This window comes from Elgaria multicarinata, chromosome 3 (genome assembly GCF_023053635.1).
Source record: "Elgaria multicarinata webbii isolate HBS135686 ecotype San Diego chromosome 3, rElgMul1.1.pri, whole genome shotgun sequence".
In the NCBI taxonomy this organism is placed as follows: Eukaryota; Metazoa; Chordata; class Lepidosauria; order Squamata; family Anguidae; genus Elgaria; species Elgaria multicarinata.
The window spans coordinates 108,357,713-108,379,704 of NC_086173.1; the positions used below are offsets into that span (position 1 = coordinate 108,357,713).

The following is a 21,992-nucleotide window of genomic DNA, read 5'->3' on the forward strand; positions in this document are numbered from 1 at the left end:
CTGTATGTGAAATGTAAGTGAAAACCCTCTGAAGCAGTAGGGAAAAACAGGGCTAGTTGGGTAGTACCTTACAGTCTTGCCAGTTGATAAACTTTATCCTTGACCAACATTTTTTGTTAGGTCCTTTCCCATACACTGAACTTTTGTTTATATACCAGCAAGTACAGACTTACATTTATTTTCCTTCTCTCATGCATATCTATATCCAGATTACATTTACTGCATATCTTCCCTTTTATTTAGTTCCCTCCTTTGTTAATTCTAAATTCTTGTCACAAACTAACAAAAAGACTTGCACAAAACAATCATATAGATCATGGCACAGGATATTTCAAGAGAGCTCCTGATTTATAATGAACAAGCTAGTTTCCAATAAGCTTACCTGTTATGGTAGCATTCCTTAACTAGCACTATGTAGATGTGTTGGGCTACAACTGGCTGAGCATTATGAGAGTTGGACTCAAACACATCTGGACTGTGTCAAGTTGAAGGCTTTGCCAGGAGTTCTTGTTGTGGCTTCATTCCAAACCGACTGTTATCTGTTGCTTTGGGTCTTGATCTGGATCTAAAACAAGGTAGGCAATCTGGTACCCTATGGATATTGTGGACTACAACTCCCATAAGCTTCTGCCTGTATGGCCAAAGTTCAGGGATTACATGAGTTGTAGTCCAAAACATGTGGAGGACTCTAGTGTGAGCTTCCTTGAAGTCAATGCTCAGTTGGAGAGCAGCCGCTTCCCATTTGGGAAAGGTTTGTGTTTTAATAACTTCAAATTAGTTATTAAAAATAATATTCTTCATGTACAAAGTATTATGCATCCTTGCCACCTAAAAGAATGTTTTTTTTCAGAACTTCTAAGTGGGTTACAGGAAGTGATTTCAGAATTTGATTCTTAGTCCTGATTCTTGATTACATGAATTGTATGTGGAGAAATGTTATATGAACTGGTAAGCACACTGGATTTATTTAACACAGCAGTCCCCATGGACTGCTAGTAATTGTGCTTCTTCTGGCATCGGGGCTGAGAGGCAGCTGCTGTGTTGCACACGAAAGCATAAAAAGCTACAATGATCTTTTATTCCTTACTTTGAACAAATGTATGGCAGAGCGGGTCTCTGTGCTAACTCAAGAATGGCATCTTTAAGCTCTGTTGAAAACACAACAGCTGCATATGGCAACGTTCTCATAATAAGGAAAGTCCAGACTGTTGCCATTGAAAGAAAAGGAATTGTTGCCCCTTGTGTCTAGTTTCCTCTGAAATGGGCACATTTATTGGGCCTCCATTATACGGCACAGTAAGCAGTACTGCAGTGGTAGATATACACATCATTTGCAGTTGGGCAAAATCAAGTCTCTTGATGAGGAATTTGGAATTTGTAGCACAGACTGGTGGTAGTGGAATGAAATTAAAATGCCTTCATTATTAATTAAATAAATCCAATAAATCCAAACACCGCATGCTCACATCTGTGAGATTTAAGAGCACTTTATTGTTCATTAAGGCTACTTTTAAGTACAAAAAAAAGATGGCCTGCCAAACCTTTTTTAAAACTCGCCAGGTGAAACAAGGCCACAAAAGAATGATATATTACAGATTTACAAACATGGAGAGCATCGTTCAAGCTGAACTGTAGATAGAGTGGCTCTGTGAAAAAACTTCATGTAACAGTGAGGTTAATATCCTTCCTCCTCTTCCCCCCTAATCCCTTTGGCTTTCACAAAGTAATTGCATTTCCCATAGGGTATTTTTCTCCAAATGATTATACATCACACTGAGACTGTAATCCTAAGCACACTTACATTGAAGTATGTTCCACCAAAATCAATACAAATTTGATTCCAAGTATTGTGTGGTTAGGACTGAGGTGCTAATCTTTGTCCCACCACAAATCCATTTACCTATCGCAGATAAGTAAACATAGTGTTGAAATATTGTGCTTAAAATAAATGTCAAAGAAGTTACATATCACACAGAGTCCATCTACAGCCATTAGTACTTTCCTGTTAGACCGCTCAGTAGCCTGTAGCAACAACACACTAGTGGCTATTAATTGCTAATGCAGTGTTCTTATAGAATAACTGTGTTCCTGCACTTTTACTGTATTACAGACATCTACAAACAAACAAAAAAGATCAACTTTTTTCTCCAAATAGACCAAAAAAAGAGAGAATGATTACAATAAAGGAAAGGGAAAAATTAAATAGCTACATATCATTAACAAATTAATTGTTCCTCAAAAAATACCTACAAATTTCTCTGTACATTCTTTACGCACAGCGTAATGATGGTCTTAAAGTCACCTATATAAAAAAGTGTGTTTATTTTCTGCAAATTTATTACAGGGAGTAGGGTATTGAATGCCAAAGGATGTGGAACATTGACTACCCAATATGATGATAGTGAAATGTGTAAAAGGGGTGATGAGGGAGGAGCTTCTGTTGTCCTTTTCCTGCTTTTAATATTAGGCAGCCACACTCAATGTGGAAAAACAAAACAGATAATCTTCTGGTCTTTTCTACCCTGTGCCTTTTTCATATTAAATAGCTTTAACATTTTTTAAAAAATATAAAAGCCAGTATGGACCCAATACTGTAACACAGTACAGAATACATCACATGTACTTCTGTCTTTCAACTATTCATAAACGTCCTCAATAGAGACAGTTTTTTTGGGTAACCCAGTATTAAAAGACTAGTTGTAACTACTGGGGTGTGTGTGTGTGTGGAATGTGTGGGGTGTGGATAAGGAGTGGGTGAGATGCTGCATTTAACAAAAAGCTGAGAAGCTCATTACATAAGTCTGTTCTTTATGCCTGCCTCTATTACCTAGTTAGTGGGCTATTAATACAGCAAATGAAATAAATGCAAGTAACATCTTTATAAACATTTTTTTTTAAAAAAAGGAGGAATGTATGGTGCCTTGGCCTAGATTTATAAGCAGCCTCAAAAATTAAAGATCGCATTTCACAATCTATTGTTTAGGCAAAATATTTAACAAGATAGCAGTTTCTGCAACTAATTAGCTTACACAGATATTTTTCATTTTTTTAGTAAATAAATTTGTATTAAACAATTGATGCTGCAAATGTAAATGGTTTATTCAGTAATGAATGCAACTCTAGCATCCTGTACCTCACAGCACTGCTTATTCTATGAACTGCTTCATTTGAGGCCTGACCTGAGGCGTCTGTCTATGGTTGCTGGCTGCTGCTAAAGTGAATATCAAATACAAATATCAGAGTACAACTGTACCAGCAGTAAGTCTATCTAGGACTGTTACTGAAAAAAACACCACCTAGTTCTCAACAAAAGCTAATAAGTATTATATTTCTTACTGTCTATACATTAATAGATACCAGCTATTTTTTTTCATAAAACATGCATCTTTAAGCACTATTGAACCCTCTGACCTCAGCTCTATTCTAACAAACTGCAGTGTTAAGAAATTTAAATGCCCATTATCGGTCAATTATGCAGTCCAGTTGCAAGCACTAAGCACCTGAAATCTAAAGAGAGAAAGACCTATAACCTGTATGAGACTTCCCCTTCCTAAGCAAATTTTGCTTTCTTGCTTTTAAAGAGAGACAGAGACATCATCTTTAGACTTTTTCCCAAGCAGTTTGCCCTCAGAATATAAGCATCGTGCGTGAAGTTGCTATGCAACTCTAGACCTCCTCCAATAGTGCAAATCATACATGACAGTTCTTTTCAAGTATATACATACAAAGTTACTTCACAAGGGGAGAAGAAAGCAACGGAAGCAAAATCCAGACAAAATTCTACTCTCAAGAAGCTAATCAAAGCACACAGCATTTGGGTCAACCAACTGTACAGAATGGCTTTTTTTCTTGCTTTTTTTTTTTTTTTTTTTGCCCATTAACTTGCTTCTGTGGTGGGGTTTTTTGTGTGTGTGTTTTAGAAAAGGGGGCAGCAGATTTGCATCAGAGGTTTCTTTGGTAACTGAGGCAGGAAAAAACGAGTGCTACATCGTAGGATTTATTTTTTAATCGAATAGTTCCTGCTATCATCTTTTAAGGGCACACGTATATAAAAAAAACAAAAACAAGCAAATGCACACAAAACTGTGTGTTGAAACTAATCTCCTCTCCTCTCCTCCCTCCCAAACACTATTTTGTTTTTGAGCACATTTCCACGCTCAGTCAAACCATGCAAATTCACGTTTGGGTGAAGAAACGGTGGTCCTCTCTTCATGAGACTACAGAAGGTGAATGATTATGATTGACCATATGAGAAGAAGGAGGAGAAGAGGACTGGCCCCTCCTGGAGGCAGATTCAGGACTGCTGGACACTCCGTCCTTTGCAGCTTTAATTTGAAGCCATGTATCTCCAAGTGCTTTGGCAAAGTGGTCATCAACTGATCCTGTGATGGAGACAGAGTTTGCCGCTGTGTCAGGCTCCTTGTAATTCTTGCCGAGGCTTCTGCGGAAGTGCTCTTCCACCACTGGATCACAGGCAGTGGTAGCTACATTGAGAGAGCGGGGAAAGGAGTAAGAAACCAACAACTATTGACGCTGACCCATAAGACCCAAAATGCTTACAGCTTTCCCATGGAAGTGCCAGGGGAGTTTACATTCTGCATGCTTACACAAAAATGGCAACAGTCCTGCAAATACTGTCTTAATTTGCATAAATTAGTTTACATTAATCGTCTCGTTAATGTATTTGTAATAGGCAATGCCTCTGTCCTTTACAGATAAACCAGGAGGGGGAAAAAACCTTTTCTAGAAATGGTAGATTACACATGGGGGGGGGGGGGAAGAGTGATTATTTGCCATTTTAGTTCTAGGAGATTGGGTATTTGGAAAGGTTATTCCAATTTCCCATCATCATTTCTGTATCAGTTGGATTTCAAACTCTGATACAGTTTTGTATGATGCTGACTTCCTTTAAAAAAAAAACTGGAGGTATAAATTTTCCTTCCCAGGAGGAACAATAAGAAAAAGATAAATATATATATAAAAAAGCCCTAGTAGAAAAAGGTTCTATCTCAAAACAAGGCTGCCAGGTATTTTTTTGCATTTGTGATCTTGTCTGTACATTTATTGAAGTGTACACCTAGAGAATCAGTTCTGTACACAGTACTATTATCACAGAAATTTAAAATTCACATGATTTTCTGGTTTTCAAGAATGGTCCCACAGCATTGTATGTTGTCTCATCAGCTCATAGCTGATCCTGCATAATACTGACACTTTTAAATATGCTGAAACTTAAAGAGGTTGGATCCAGAGCAGCTTTAATTGTACTTACATCCCAGTGGAATAAATAAGACCAAACTGTTTTACTTGTTGTGTACCACCCAGAGAGCTTTGGCTATTGGGTGGCATAAAAATGTAATAAATAACTAAGTACATGTGATTAAGTTGTTCTAGATCCAACCCTTGGAGAACAAAGGGCCTTCACCTACCCCGCCCAGGGCACATGTTTTATGCAAAAGTACATTTGTTTAACCATTTGGACCTCACATTACAATTCGGCTCTTTGCCACACTACATGCGGTGCATATGTAGTACTTGAGAAGACAGCAAAGGTAAGAGACATATCAAACATATGAAAATTAACCCCCAAATAAGGTTGAAGCAACACCAGATCTACAGCTTCCAAGCGCAAGGAGTTCGAAAAATTTCGACTGGGGATCCTAGATTTTTCTCCTTCAAAGTATTTGCTCAAACGTTCTGGCATGACTAAAGCTTTCTGCTGCCAAAAACAGGGAGGAAGATCCCAATAAAAGTTCTATTCCAGTACACAATTACACATTTAATTTGACCCTAGAATACCCTCTCCCTAAAAAAAACAAAAAAAACCCCAACCCCACTTTACTCTTAATGCGTTACATATGTTAGAGTTATTTGATGGCCATACATAGCTTTCAAGTCCTTGGAAAGAAAACTGTGGAAGTGAAGCATTACTTACTACTAGATGGTCTCCGATAACTGCCTGGTATGGCAGTACCACATCCACTGTGTGCAATTGGACAATGTGAGAGATTACAGTTACGATTGCTTGCAGAGGCACATGTGATTACAGATGGACGGTTCTGGGGGAAGACAAAAACAAAAAACAAAAAACCAGTCATTAAACACAACTGCTCCCCCAAATCAAGTGAACAGAATAAAACATGCATCGAATGAAATAAAGTGCAGTCTATGGTCTGCTAGCTGTCCTGAGTGCTAGCAGCAAAATAAGGAAGCCAAAGTATCTGGGCAGATGAACAGCTTTCTATTCAATATAATGTGTAATGTTCAGGCACAGTAAACTCAGAGCACTCTCAGACCTGGAAGAATTTCTTATGCAAGTTCTAAATCAGCCTTTCCCAAGCTGGTACCCTCCAGATGCTTTGGACTACAACTCCCATCAGCACCAGCCATCATGACTAATGGCCAGGAATTATTTGATTTGTGGTCCAAAACATCTGGAGGTTGTGGGAAGATCTTCTAAATCGTCACAGGGAAAGGAGAGGAAGGTCAAAACTGATTTCAGCAAAATCTTTAAGACACACAAAATATAATATAGAGGCTTCAACATTTCCAGTACATTCATGAACTATAAAGCATCTGTACATTGCTTTAGCATGTTTCCAAAGACTGATTCACACAGGCTATGATTCATCCATTGCCAACACTTACTCTTCTTGGTTGTGCATTCATAGGGTGACCGTATGGCAGGAAAAACCCAGATTTGTTAGGAATTTTGGTAACGAACCCGGGAAGCGGGAGAATTATGAAATTTGAAGAAAAACCCAGCTTTCCCCATCCTCCCCACCCAAAGGGTAGCCCTACTTTAATGGGTGTTAACAAAAATGCTTACAGCTCTGTCATTTTTAAAGATAAATAGATGAAACTTGGCACCATGATAGCTCTTTGGTAGGGCTTTTGCCTTGCCAAATTTGAAACAGATCTGCTCATCCATTGATTTCTAGTTTTTTTTAAAAAAAAATTGAGGCTTTATTTTATTTTATTTTAAAAAGGTCATTTTTAAAGCTAAAGAGATAAAACTTGGCACCATGATAGCTCTCAAGGAGGGCTTTAGCCATGCCAAGTTTGAAACATCTGTTTATCCACTGATTTTTAGGAATTTTTAAAAGTTTGAGGTAAAATTCTTTTGTTTAAAGAACGGTCACTTTTACAGATAAATAGATGAAACTACACAACAGAGGCTGCACAGACAACCCAGAGACCCTGTTGTAACTTAGCCCCACGGCGCTGGCATGCAATGCAGAGATTAGAAAGAGGGTCTCAGAGTCGTGTCTTTGTGCGGGAAGTAGATAGAAGTTCAAAGTCTGGATGTGCGAAGTGGTGCCAATGCACAAGCCTTGAGAAGCTAATGTATATAAGTGAGAAGTGTGAATGGGCAAAGTAGTGTCCATCACCCACAACACCTACCCTAATGTTAGAGCAGAGAAACTTTTGACAATCATACACAACTTTTTGTAAAAAACGAAATTTAAAAATGAAAAAGCCTGATAATAAGCGGCAGCAGTTTGCAGCGGAGTGAGGATACAGTCAGAAAAGATATTTGAGGGAAGGGGAGAATGTATCACACAAAGCATAGCAAAAGCTTCAAGGTACAACAAAAGCTACAAAAGTGGGAGTAAGTGAAGTTAATTTCAGATACATTGAATGTCTCACTTGTTCTTGTTCTTTATTTCAGTGATTTTAACATTAAAATGTTATGTCGAACAGATTTGTCTTAATTGTGTGCTGTAAAATCAGACATGTGACCAAGGCTGTGTTTCGGGTGGGCACCCCCCCCTTGGTGCTGGGCATGCCCCATGTTGGTCAGCATGCCCCCTTGGGGGCCAACCATGTTGTCCTCTTTGGTTTCTAAAATATGGTCACACTATGCAATCACATATACAAACAATGTGAGAATTAGGCCATTACTAATATGGCTTGCCGCAACCGCTGTGACTGCAGAAGTTAGGGGGAGAAATGCAGACTTGGGACCAGTTCACACATTACATATGCTGACGGCACTGTATGCACTGAAGATGGTTAAACACTGCTTTCATAGAGGCCCTGCTCAACCCACACCCTCCCTGCAAATGAGTCTCCAGGCTTATGCCAGCCGCTCACCCACTTTCTTGCCAGCTATGTTCACCACAGACAAAAGACATTACCATAGTAGCATAGGAAGGAACCGTAACTTAAGATGCATAACTTAAGAACTTAAGAACCATACCTAAGGGCAATACAAGAAGATACAAAAAAAAACACCACCCTACTCAGCGCCTGTGTTTCTTAACACTTGCATCAGTCAGCCAAAACTAGGCTGGCAACTATTACCCAGAGGACCTTTTCTTCTGTCACCCCCAGACTGTGGAATGGCCTGCTGGAGGAGATTAAACTCTCCGAGTTTAAGACAGCTATAAAGACTAGCCTCTTCCAGCAGGCCTACCCAGATGAATTTTTAAACCAAGCATTTTAAGATGTCTTGATTGTTATTTTGATATTGTCGTGGTTTTATATGCTCTTTTAATTAATTTTATGTATTTGATTTATATTGTATTGTTATACTAACATTGCTCTCAGCCTCGATCCAAACGGAGAGGCCGGTAAGAAATAAAATATTTATTATTATTATTATTATTATTATTATTATTATTATTATTATTATTATTTGTTTCTCCACCACCATTTGGCTGCCAAAGACGTCTGGATGTGGGTCCAATGCGTAATGACGTCTGGACGTGGGTACATGGATAGACATTACAGGGGCTGAACGTAAGACAGCTGGTGACAGCCTTGTGTTCTTGATAATGTGTACTTCTCCCCTATTGAGAACAGGGTCAAGTTCGCCTCAGTGATAGAACAAGATTTCTCAAAGTGCTGCCTGAGGGCAGAAGAGGGGAGCACTCTTTTGGCTCCCCTTCAAGCAGCAAAATATTCTGGGCTGGCACTGAGCTGTAAAAGCATGTTCAAGGTAATGTACTGAAACAGTACCACCCTTCTGCATAAGGCTTAGAGACTGACATTTGAAACCTGTGTATGCGTGTCAAAAATGGTTGGTGTTCATGCTGCAAATCAACCCTGAATGCCCACTGGAACATGTGAATCCAGTCCAAGTGCTACTTGTGTTAAGACTTTCTGACCTCAGACAGGGGATAGTCAGTAATGCATTTGTTGACTCAGAGCATCCACTGAATTGATAATGGACCCAAATTACATACTTGAGTAGATACAGAGCTTGAGACTCTCCGAAAACTGCACAGAAAATCCATCACAAATAAGCAGGGGTCAATAATGATGCTAACCTTCCTCACCATGGCAAGAGGGGACCCAGATCTGGTGAGCAAGATGAGTGCGAACCTGGAACAAGAGGCAAAAGCAAGCTGACACACTTCTGCCTCCCCACTTCAGCTATAGGCTCAAGGGGGGGAGAAAGAGGTTTGTGTCTGCAGCGAAAGAGAACTCCAAGCACAGAGGTAGAAGAAGACAACATGCCTCTGCTTCTACTTCCCTCCTTCAGCTCTGGCCTAAAAGCAGGGAGGTGAAAGCACATTAATTTGCCTATGGCCCATTTCAGGATCTTCTTTCCTGCCCCCGCTCCAAGCTTAGAGATAGGAAGAGAAGCAGATTTTCTACTGACCTCCTGCAGTTCAGATGCAGCATAAGGTCAGAGACAACTTCTGCCTGGGACCTGGCAGCAACAAGTTATTTGGTTGGCTGGTACGGCCAGTCAAACTTTGTAGAGAGCTGCTGCTGTGACACCTGAACCCAGATCCACGTTCAAATTGAAATGCCCTGGCTCTCAAGAGTAGTTTAAAAGATTACTCCTAATCAAGAGGTAATTCAGAATCAGAGCCCTAGGTTTCCGCCTAAAAAAACACAGTGACATACAAAGCAGCAGAGATTTCATTGTTTAAAGCACAAGTTCAGTCAAAGCACCCCGAGAAGAGATTATATTCTACTGCAAGATCAAAGGTACCCAAGACAAGTTTCAGCAACCCAAAAACAAAAGCAACAGGTTACTCCTGTTTGTTCTGCTTCTATGGAGAACAATGTCATTTGCATCCTCTTGAACTTATAGGAAAGTCAAACATGTCTAAGATATTAAAACAAAGGAAATGGAGGAACAGCAAGGAATCTTAGTCCCATTGATTTATTCCTTTGTATACTTTATTTATTTAATTTATATACCACCCCATAGCCAAAGCTTTCTGGGTGGTTTACAAAACTTAAAAACAGTGAACATTAAAAAGTATACAAAATTTAAAACCATCAAAAATATAAAAAACCAACAGTATAAAACAACAGTATCCATTTCCAGCATGACTGGAAACAGTGTATACTACATATGAGCCAATTCAGACCTTAAAAGAAAATTGTGGAAGCGGTTTCCACATGGCCCAGTCACATTTGTAACAGGATCTGTGTGGACTGAGATGACACGGCTGCTTCTCTTGCAGGGTCGCAGAGATCCCCACATTCACATCATTGTCCCAATCCACCCTGTATACAGATACGACTACATCAGCATGGTGGCCCATTGCTTCCATCACAGTAGCAGGCCCCCTCCTTTCATCTTGAACAGGTGTCATATACGAATCTGCCGGAATGGGTGGAGGCTTTGCCAAGGTACTGTTCATGTTCATTGTTTTGTTTTTAAAAAATAATAATTAGTTGTAGTAATTCACCTCATATATTTAACATATAATCAGTTAAATATAAAACAAGATTAAAAAAATAATTGTAATTCAATCAAATTGTAATTCAATCAAAACCAAAGCTAGCACAAAAGAATTCAACAATTACCAACACAGAGATGATTTGCATCCTAGAATATCAGCAGGTCTCACTGTAGCATCCAATTTGAGACGCAGCGCAACCAATGCTCCAAGTACAACAAAAGGTGGAAGAATCTGGCCACAACCCCTAAAGTATAGTCCAGTAAAAACAGTTCCTGAGGTACTCCGAGTGGCAGATCTGGCTGCCACGCTGAGAAACAATAGCAAGACTTTATCAAAGATCCCTAATGTCGTCAGTGGAAGCCTCTCCCTTCCTTGTCTGTCATCACTGAACCAACTACGGAGAGGAAGAGGTGATGTATGCAGAACAGAAGCAGTTGGGTTTGCACACTGGATTATACAAAATAATACACTCAACTGATAATGCCAGCACTTCCAAGATAAAAATATTTCAGATCATACATGAAGATTGTAGGGAAAGCATGAAATACCCACAAATGCCAAACAAAAAGAAAAAGGCCTAAGAAGCACGACTAACGCTACATGAGAAGCTTCCCAAACACATGAACAACTATTCCAATTCACAAGTGGAATGCCCTCCCCTCTGCAATATATGAGGCACCAATGATCATGATCTTTCAAGGAGTACTAAAAACTTAACTTGTTTACCTAGGCTTTTCTCACTGTTAGGCTTTTAATACTTTATTGTTGTGTAATATGTTGTGAATCACTTCAGTGTTTTTTAAAAGGGGCAGTGGCATAAAACTGTTCTAAAATAAATAAACGACAAAGGTATGTTTGTGTGATTTTGTTTGTAGGACGTCATTAAGGACCACCTCAAGACACATGCAAGACATCATGTCCCTGCTATCCAGTTCACTTAGTATCCAGTGAACTTGCATCCAGTTCACTTAGGATGCAATTTCTACTACGGCAGTAGCTTTAAAAACTATGCTGCTTCTTTCCACCAGTAGAACAGTGAAGGAGAAGCAGTGGGAGAATAACAGCTTTAGACACAACTAACTTGCAGAAAAGAAAGAATAAGGGAGGAAGACAGTTTTATCTGCATCTGTAGGAATGTTCTTAAAGGAAGCAAAAAATGCCTTCCATAAATAGACATTTTTAGGAAAGCACTAACATCCATTTAAGCCTGCAGGAAAAGAGTACTGATATTTGCATCACGTACTCTACTTGATCCACATTATAAACACAGGAAGATCTAGAGGAAGTTATACTAGCCTCCAAATACAAAAGACAAATTATCAGTCAGAACAAGGAAGGTAAAATGGTTGCAGAGGCTCCACACACATGCTACACAGACAGGGGACTCAGCAGCTTTTTGCATCCTGAGCAAAAAAGATTTTGATGATCCACCTCTGAGCAGCAAGTCATGCCAGATCCTTTGCCCCCAAAACAAGCAAAACACCTCCCTTATCATATTCTCTCATAGTCTCTTTCTTACCTCCCAGTGAACAGACCGATCTTTGGAAAGCCACAGACTGTCTGCAGCCAAGAAGCCGATGCTTTCAAAAAACAGCTACAGCCGCTGAGGACAACTGGTTGATTTGAGGCAGCAGTGGTAACAAGTCATCCAACTCCCTTTTCTTCCCCAAGAATATAGACCTTTTCTGCCTTTGTAGATAGCTGGAGGCTGGCAGAAGAGAGCCTAGGCTTCCTTACTCCCTCAAAGGTCCAAGCATCTGAGAGAAGGACGCGGAAGCATACACACACACATGTACACACTTTTGAAGGAATATATAGTTTCCTACTGCTCATTAAGTATGTCACCTGTTGGGATGAATTAAATCGGATCTCTCAAAGATTTGTCCATCTAAAAAATGCTTGCCCTGTATCTCTCTTACACTCAAGATCATAGAATCATAGAATCACAGAGTTAGAAGGGGCCTACAAGTCCAACCCCCTGCTCAATGCAGGAATCCACCCTAAAGCATCCCTGACAGATGGTTGTCTAGCTGCCTCTTGAATGCCTCTAGTGTGGGAGAGCCCACAACCTCCCTAGGTAACTAATTCCATTGCCGTACTGCTCTAACAGTGAGGAAGTTTTTCCTGATGTCCAGCTGGAATCTTGAGCCCGTTATTCCGTGTCCTGCACTCTGGGAGGATCGAGAAGAGATCCTGGCCCTCCTCTGTGTGACAACCTTTTAAGTATTTGAAGAGTACTATCATGTCTCCCCTCAATCTTCTCTTCTCCAGGCTAAACATGCCCAGTTCTTTCAGTCTCTCTTCATAGGGCTTTGTTTCCAGACCCCTGATTATCCTGGTTGCCCTCCTCTGAACACGCTCCAGCTTGTCTGCGTCCTTCTTGAATTGTGGAGCCCAGAACTGGACGCAATACTCTAGATGAGACCGAACCAGGGCCGAATAGAGAGGAACCAGTACCTCATGTGATTTGGAAGCTATACTTCTATTAATGCAGACCAAAATAGCATTGGCCTTCCTTGCAGCCATATCGCACTGTTGGCTCATATTCAGCTTGTGATCTACAACAATTCCAAGATCCTTCTCGTTTGTAGTATTGCTGAGCCAAGTATCCCCCATCTTGTAACTGTGCCTTTGGTTTCTATTTCCTAAATGTAGAACTTGGCATTTATCCCTATTAAATTTCATCCTGTTGTTTTCAGCCCAGCACTCCAGCCTATCAAGATCACTTTGAAGTTTGTTTCTGTCTTCCAGGGTATTAGCTATCCCACCCAATTTTGTGTCATCTGCAAATTTGATCAGCGTTCCCTGCACCTCCTCATCCAAATCATTAATAAAAATGTTGAAGAGCACTGGGCCCAGGACTGAGCCCTGCGGTACCCCACTCGTTGCCTCTCCCCAGTTTGAGGAGGTTCCATTGATAAGTACTCTTTGAGTCTGATTCTGTAGCCAACTGTGAATCCACCTAATAGTTGTTGATGACTTATAACCAATTAAAATGCTTGTAAAATTGGAATCTGCATTATTGTGCTTGCAAAGTTATAAAAATGAAGGAACTAGGAAAGGTAATCATGTGGACACACAGACACCTTATATAAGCAAACACAAATAAGCTGTGGGGAAACTACGTGTTAAATATATACACAACCACTATGAAGGGTATTGTGTCAAAAAAGCCAAATACCTGCTGCCGTTCCACCGACGTCATTGTAGGAGTGATGCTCACAGACCTGGTAGCATCCATGCTGTTTTTGGTCAGTGCTAGAGGTTGATCCATGGTTAAACTTGGGATTGAGGCATATATGTGATTAGCATGAAGGCTCATTGTGGGTGCAGCAGCCCGTTCTATGGGACTCCGACTTCTGTCTCTATGCTCTTTTCGGTAATCCCCATTGGCAGGCTTCATTCTAAAAGAAAAAGAGGTAGACCATTGTTTAGCCTGATGCATTCAATTCAGGGAACACACTCCTGAGGAAGAGGAAAGGTTTCAGCATTCCTTTTGTTCCCGTTATCTTTAACCAAGCACATGAACAAAGTATTCAACAGGTGAACTGAAACCTATATGTGCAATCTAAAAGGACAACAGAGATACTTGTTAGCCACAATTAACTGTTTGCAGAATATGTATTTATATAGGGTGACCATATGAAAAGGAGGACAGGGCTCCTGTATCTTTAATATTTGCATAGAAAAAGGAATTTCAGCAGGTGTCATTTGTATATATGGGGAACCTGGTGAAATTTCCTCGTCATCAAAACAGTTAAAGCTGCAGGTGCCCTGCCCTCTTTTAAATCTGGTCACTCTAGTATAGCTCCTGCAGCTTTAACTGTTGTAATGCAGAGGGAATTGTAGCACGCAAAAAGGGTGCTTGTGCAATAAGCACTCAGGACTACTTTGCAAGCAACAAACTCAGGTTTACTGTGGAAAATGTTCGCAACAGTTCCACCTAGATCCATCCTCCGATTGGAATCCACCAGGGGAAGAGCCTTCAGCGTGGTGGCGCCCCTCCTGTGGAATTCCCTGCCTCTGGGGGTCAGGCAGGCTCCGACCTTGTACTCCTTTCGGTGCCTCCTGAAAACATCTTTATTCCAAGAAGCCTTTCTTTAACATGCAGCCTTGGATTTCTGATTTTTGCTTCTTTTTAAATTTTGTTTTAACTGTTTTATTCTATTTTTATTTTTATTTTACCTTGTACACCGCTCCGAAATTTTTCAATGGGGAGCGGTATATAAATATTCTAAATAAATAAATAAACATAGGTGGCCTGCAGTCAATGCCCGCTCTCCGACAGGTGCATAGTTATTTACAAACATTTACAAACACCTAAATGTCCAATTTTTAGATGTACTCTTACAAAACTTTGGATGCACACATATAAAATGAAGGATGTAAAGAGGCCCACAGACAGACACTGTGCTGGTGAACAATGGATTTGACTACCTTGTAGTAAAAGTCCCAATTCACATGAGCACTACAGTGGCTCGCCATGGCACTCCAGCAAGTGCCAGAGCCCAACATTGGCTTAAATAAGTCAAAGTGGCTTTTTTGATTTTGCAAACTGGCCCTATCCATTATAAAATATGGATGCTGCCAAATCTGGATACAATACAACTATTTCCACAATAGTGTTTATTTCTCCAGTGTTAAGATTTCAGAGTTAATTTATTTCAGCAGTTCTGTTTAATCTCAATAAAGTACAGTTTTTTTTCACAGAGATACTAATTAGGCATTGTAATTGGACTTCCATGGAAAAAAAAGTTTATAAAATATTAGTTAATTTGGTGCATGATCTTTGTAAACAAAGACCATTCCTTCAAATAAACACTAGCTATATAAAAAGGTCCCTAATCTGATGACTTCTACTAACTAAAACTGAACAATAATTAACAGTTAACAAAATGTGTGTGTGTGTGTAAGGCTTTACAATGTGACAGTTCCTATTATCATTAAATACTCCTCCCTCCTTTTCTCTGAAATGTATAAAGAAACTGAAGCCATTTATACTATTGTTAGTGATTGCAATTCACCACCATCAGGTTTTTTTATGTAAACAACTGTAAATTCAACACTTTAAAAGGTGGTCTGCTCCTGCTGAACTTTTAATGAAGAAAAATCCCCTGTGCTTTTACCTTTCACTTAATTCTAAGACATTCAAGAATTTTGGTCACTTTGCAGGTAAGCCTGCTTAGAATTCAGCGGGAGGGGCAGCTAGTCCACTGAAGGTGCAAATCCTATGTATGTTTAGTGAGAAAAAAAAGCCCTAGAACTCCAGCATTCCCCAGCCAGCCATGCATAGAACTGTGCTATAATGCATTTCATAGTTGTTGAAGATGTGAGGGAAACATGTTAAATAGAAGCTTCTGCATAGTGTGGAGGGCTTTGGGGCAGTTTTTACCAATGTAGATCTCCCATTCATAGACAAAATTTTCTCCAGAGCAGCTTAGTCCTTTGAGAAGCCATTTTGGACTACATTTTTGGAAATGATGTCACATTTAGCAGCCAACACTTCATCATATAATGCAGTTCAGATAGAGACACCATCTTCTTCACGTATCTCTAGTACCTGGATGATTGATGACCCATCAAACCAAATGCAACCCACCACTTCTGTATTGTGGCATGTCGTTGGCATCCTCCGTCCACGCCCCTAAACCCTAGTTTTTTCAAGATCCCAGCAAGCACCAAGGCCTACGATGGGCTTCCTTGCACAGCCAGTGGGCTGCATTTAGCTTGGAAAATTACATGTTGAATAGGCCTATGCTAGCAGCACACTTGTCACCACCTCCATGGCTGCTCCCACTAGATATACATGTAAAAATCTTCTGCCCATGTGGTTGCTCTGAGCATAGCATGGTTATACAGACCTCTAGCCACAGGGGAGCGGTTATGGAGGCAGTATAACTGTGCCATGAGAGATCAGTTGTTTAGGGAAAGAAAAAGATTTCTTACATCTTTTCCCATATGTATGTGATTTGATATATACTTTCACTGCCATGCACAGCTAGTTAAGAACATAGGAAGCTGCCTTATACAGAGTCAGATCACTGGTCCATCTAGTCCATCTGGCAGCTGCTCTTCAGGGCTTCAGTCAGGATTCCTTCCTAGCCCTATCTGGAAATGACAGGACATTAATCCTGGGATATGCCGCATGCAAAGTGTGTGCTCTGCCACTGAGCTGAGTTTTCAGCTGTCAGGCAATAGAAGTGTTCTAGTGAAGCAAATTAGAGAAAGATTTAGTCTGAGATAAAGCTCTCTAATTTATGGATAGTGTTTTTCTTTATTTCAGTTTTCTGTCTCAAGAGACTTGAAAGTTCAAATCATTGCTAATGCAGACTTTACTACCTACTATTTTTATATTTCCAAAGGGGCCTCGTCCATTGCTTCTTTGCCCTGGCATGCCTCTGTGTAACCTGAGATCTTAATCCACCACACAGTTCTTTATTGAACTACAGTCCAAAGAAACCTTCCTCTATTAACCATCGTAAGAATGAAACAAACTGCAAAGAGCTTAGAACATATATGCTTATATACATTCAGCAAAGGAAAAGCTCTGCTGAACTGTGACCGCTGCTTGGTCTAATCAAGCTAAAATCTACCTAAAATCTTATGCTGCTATTGCCTTTGGAGACAGGGGTTTACCTTTTTGACACACCTACCAATAAAATATGTCCCTTTACTGATCCTATGCATTTTGTAACAAGGAATGAACATGCTCTCTGAATTTAGTTCCTACTACCTGAATTTAGTCTAACACAACTATAGTATTAAGTATGTTTTCATGTATGAACAGATGTATTACTACACACAACCATTGTATATGAAACAGTGCTGCCACCCCCTCACTCACAGTTCAAATCTGTTCTTTTTCCTTGTGTTTAAAACAGACATTGTTTTCCATCATTCTCCCCAGTGAATCATAACCCAGGCTCCAGTGCTTACCCAAGCATCATGTGCTTAGATGGATGACATACCAAAACCACACACATCCTGACTGCTAGAACCAATCTGTGGCAGATTTTCATCTTTGTTAACTGAAAGCAATGTTTTGAGCCCATACGCTGAAAAGGTTCAAGTGGTGGTTACGACACATTGTCCTTAAACGATTCTTGTGTTGTAGAACTGTTAAAGCTGCCTCTCTGTTTATTGGAACAGAGCAATGGGTAATTCACACCCATCCTGGAGAAATGACTTAGCTCTGCCAACTGTTTAAGGAAAAAGGCAGAAAGAGAGAGCAAGAAAGAGGCCCAGAAAAGGGGACTGTTCCCTTACACTCATTTCCAGCACACAACTCTTTACAAGGGGAGCAGCCAAAAGCACCACTGACAGAAAGCTAACATCCCACAAGATCTTTTCATGAAGCCTCTATTTATGTTGGCTTGACTTTATGATATGCACCTCATGGAGAATAATTGATGCAATCTTACAATTAGCAATACACATACTTACACAGCCTAGAACAAAAAGCTAGCAAACAAACAAGCAAATGAATCCAAAATGAACCTAACAACATCCCATATTCCAAAGTGATTAGGTGACTTACGTTGCAATCCTAAACACATCTACTATCAAACACAGTAGGACTTACTTCTGAGTAAACATGCATAGGATTTTGCCATATAGTACAATGCCTTGCATAAGTATTCACACACACCCCTTTGACTTTTCCACATTTTGTTGTGTTACAACCTGGAATTAAAATGGAGGTAATTAGGATTTTTTCTCAATGATTTATATAAAATAGTCCATAATGTCACAGTGGGGAAAGAATCTAAATGCTTTACAAAATGATTTACAAATTCAAAACTAACAGGTCTTGACTGCATAAGTATTCACCCCCTGTGCTGTGACACCCCTAAATAAGCTCTGGTATGACAAACTGCCTTTAGAAATCACAAAATTAGTTGAATGGAGTCCACCTGTGTGCAATTCAAGTGTCACATGATCTCAGATAAAACACACCTGTTTCAGGAAGGTCCCAAAGTTCGTTGGAGAGTGCATCTAGACAAATGGCATCATGAAGACTAAGGAGATATCAAATTAAGTCTGGGATAAAGTTTTGAAGAAGCACCAATCAGGGTTTTGTTATTAAAAAAAATCATGAACATCCTCCAGAGCACCGTTAAATCCATTATTACAAAATCAAAAGAATATGGACAACCATGACTCTGCCTAGAGATGGCCATCTACCAAACCTCAGTGACCAGTTAGGAGGGCATTAGTCAGAGAAGCAACCAAGAGGCCAATGATAACTCTGAAGGAGCTGGAGGGATCTACAGCTGCGATGGAAGAAACTGTCCATGGGACAATTATTATCCACAAAGCTGGGCTTTATGGAAGAATGGCGAGTAGAAAGCCATTGCTGGGAGAGAGAAAAACCACATCAAATCCTATTTGGATTTTGCCAAAAGGCATGTGGAAGATACAGCAAACCTGTATCTTCCACATGCCTTTTGTGACAAAATAGACAAAATAGACAAACACCTTTGTCTATTATCTTTGCAAAACCATGGAAGACAGGTGAGGTACCGGACGACTGGAGGAGGGCTAACGTCCCTATCTTCAAAAAGGGCAAAAAAGAGGAACCTGGGAACTACAGACCAGTCAGTCTGACATCCATCCCTGGGAAAATTCTGGAGCAGATTATAAAGAAGTCAATCTGTAAACACCTTGAAATCAATGCGGTGATCACTAGAAGCCAACATGGATTTGTCAAGAACAAGTCCTGTCAGACAAATTTGATCTCATTTTTTGATAAGGTAACCTCCCTTGTGGACTGTGGGAATGCTGTGGACATCATATATCTTGACTTCAGCAAACCTTTTGACAAAGTACCACATGACATTCTGATTAACAAACTAGCTAAAAGTGGGCTACATGGAACAACTATTAGGTGGATTCACAGTTGGCTACAGAATCGGACTCAAAGAGTACTTATCAATGGAACCTTCTCAAACTGGGGAGAGGCAATGAGTGGGGAACCACAGGGCTCAGTCATGGGCCCAGTGCTCTTCAATATTTTTATTAATGATTTGGACGAGGAGGTGCAGGGAACACTTATCAAATTTGCAGATGACACAAAATTGGGTGGGATAGCTAATACCCTGGAAGACAGAAACAAACTTCAAAGTGATCTTGATAGGCTGGAGTGCTGGGCTGAAAACAACAGGATGAAATTTAATAGGGATAAATGCCAAGTTCTACATTTAGGAAATAGAAACCAAATGCACAGTTACAAGATGAGGGACACTTGGCTCAGCAATACTACAAACGAGAAGGATCTTGGAATTGTTGTAGATCACAAGCTGAATATGAGCCAACAGTCCAATATGGCTGCAAGAAAGGCAAATGCTATTTTGGACTGCAATAATAGAAGTATAGCTTCCAAATTACGTGAGGTACTGGTTCCTCTCTATTCGGCCCTGGTTAGGCCTCATCTAGAGTATTGCGTCCAGTTCTGGGCTCCACAATTCAAGAAGGACGCAGACAAGCTGGAGCGTGTTCAGAGGAGGGCAACCAGGATGATCAGGGGTCTGGAAACAAAGCCCTATGAAGAGAGACTGAAAGAACTGGGCATGTTTAGCCTGGAGAAGAGAAGATTGAGGGGAGACATGATAGCACTCTTCAAATACTTAAAAGGTTGTCACACAGAGGAGGGCCAGGATCTCTTCTCGATCTTCCCAGAGTGCAGGACACGGAATAATGGGCTCAAGTTAAAGGAAGCCAGATTCCAGCTGGACCTCAGGAAAAACTTCTTGACTGTTAGAGCAGTACGACAATGGAATCAGTTACCTAGGGAGGTTGTGGGCTCTCCCACACTAGAGGCCTTCAAGAGGCAGCTGGACAAGCATCTATCGGGGATGCTTTAGGGTGGATTCCTGCATTGAGTGGGGGGTTGGACTCGACGGTCTTGTAGGCCCCTTCCAACTCTGCTATTCTATGATTCTATGATTTTATGTGGGAAAAGGTTCTCTGTTCTGATGACACCAAAACTAAACTTTTTGGCCTTAGCACAAAATGCTATGTGTGGCACAAAGCCAACAGTGCTTGAAAACACTATCACCATGGCAAAGCATCATGTTGTGGGGATGCTTTTCATCGGCAGGGACTGGGAAACTGATTAGGATAGAAGGAAAGATGGATGGAGACAAATTCAGGACAATTCTAGAGGAAAAGCTGTTTCAATCTGCATGGGAGACTATGGCAGAGGTTCAACTTCCAATAGGATAACAACCCAAAACACACAGCCAAATTTACACTGGAATGGTTTTAAAACAAGAACCTGAATGTCTTATAATGGCCCAGTTGAAGCTTAGATCTCAATCTGATTGAGAATCTGTGGCAAAACTTGAAAACTGCTGTTCACCAATGGTCCCCCCAATCCAACCTGCCAGAGTGTGAGCAATTTGGCCAAGAAAAATGGGCAAATATTGCAAGATCCAGAGCTGCGCAAAGCTGGTAGAGACTTACCCCCAAAAGACTCATATCTAGAATTGTTGCCAAAGGTGCTTCTACCAAGTATTGACTCAGAGGGGTGAGTGCAACCAACAAATGCCAATTTGTTTTGGTTTTATTAACTTTTGTGCCACAATAAAAATATTTTGCACTTTCCAAGTGTTAAATACATTGTGTAAATCAAACGGTAAACACACCAATTAACCATTTTAATTCCAGGTTGTGACACAACAAAACGTGGACACATCAAAAGGACGTGAATACTTATGCTGTTATCTAGTTCAATTTGTGAAATCAAAATGAAAATGAAAATGCACTTTTAGAAGGTTTGACTGCTTCATGGCCTAGAGACCAGTCTTTCTCGCTTGACCCCCTAACAACCTGTCTGTCCACTGAGGTAATTTGCAGAGGTGGTCTTACAAGTGTCCCCACCATCTGAAATGTGACAGATGGTGATGGGACCTTCTCGGTTGTGGTGCCTCACCTTTGGAATTCCTTTCCCAGGAAGGCTCACCTGGCACTTCCATTGTTATCTTTTCAATACCGTGCAATACCTTTATATTCTCCCAGGCTTTTGACATCATTTAATTGTTTAAATGCTGCTTGAATTTGCTGTTTCATCATTTTCATTAATTGATTTATTTTATTTTTATGGCGTTTTTCAGTGTTTGTGAACTCTACTGGGAAATTATTGAAGGTGCAGTATATAAATACCATGAATGAATGCATGTTTAGTAGGTGAGTAGTGTTTTACGAGCTGCTATTAATATTTTTGATTTTTTCAATGTCTGTTAAAATGTTAGCACACAATGGCCCAATTTAGCCTAACTTAACTGTGACCAAGCCTGAACTGACAAAGTCTAAAGTGGTACAAATCCATCTACCACCTTA

General features: G+C 40.2%; 1 protein-coding gene across 2 annotated transcripts in view; it reads right to left on the bottom strand.

The window, feature by feature from the left end:
• Positions 1-3,914: 3,914 nt before the first annotated feature.
• The window catches only part of VGLL4 (vestigial like family member 4), a 125,667-nt gene continuing 107,589 nt past the window's right edge, over positions 3,915-21,992 (bottom strand). For both annotated transcript variants that reach the window (XM_063121214.1, XM_063121213.1), the window contains 3 exons: positions 13,834-14,056; positions 5,936-6,059; positions 3,915-4,484 (listed from right to left, as the gene is read on the bottom strand). In XM_063121214.1, coding sequence (XP_062977284.1) covers positions 4,210-4,484; positions 5,936-6,059; positions 13,834-14,056 — 622 coding nt within the window. In that variant the 3' untranslated portion in view covers positions 3,915-4,209. The remainder of the gene's footprint in view (positions 4,485-5,935; positions 6,060-13,833; positions 14,057-21,992) is intronic.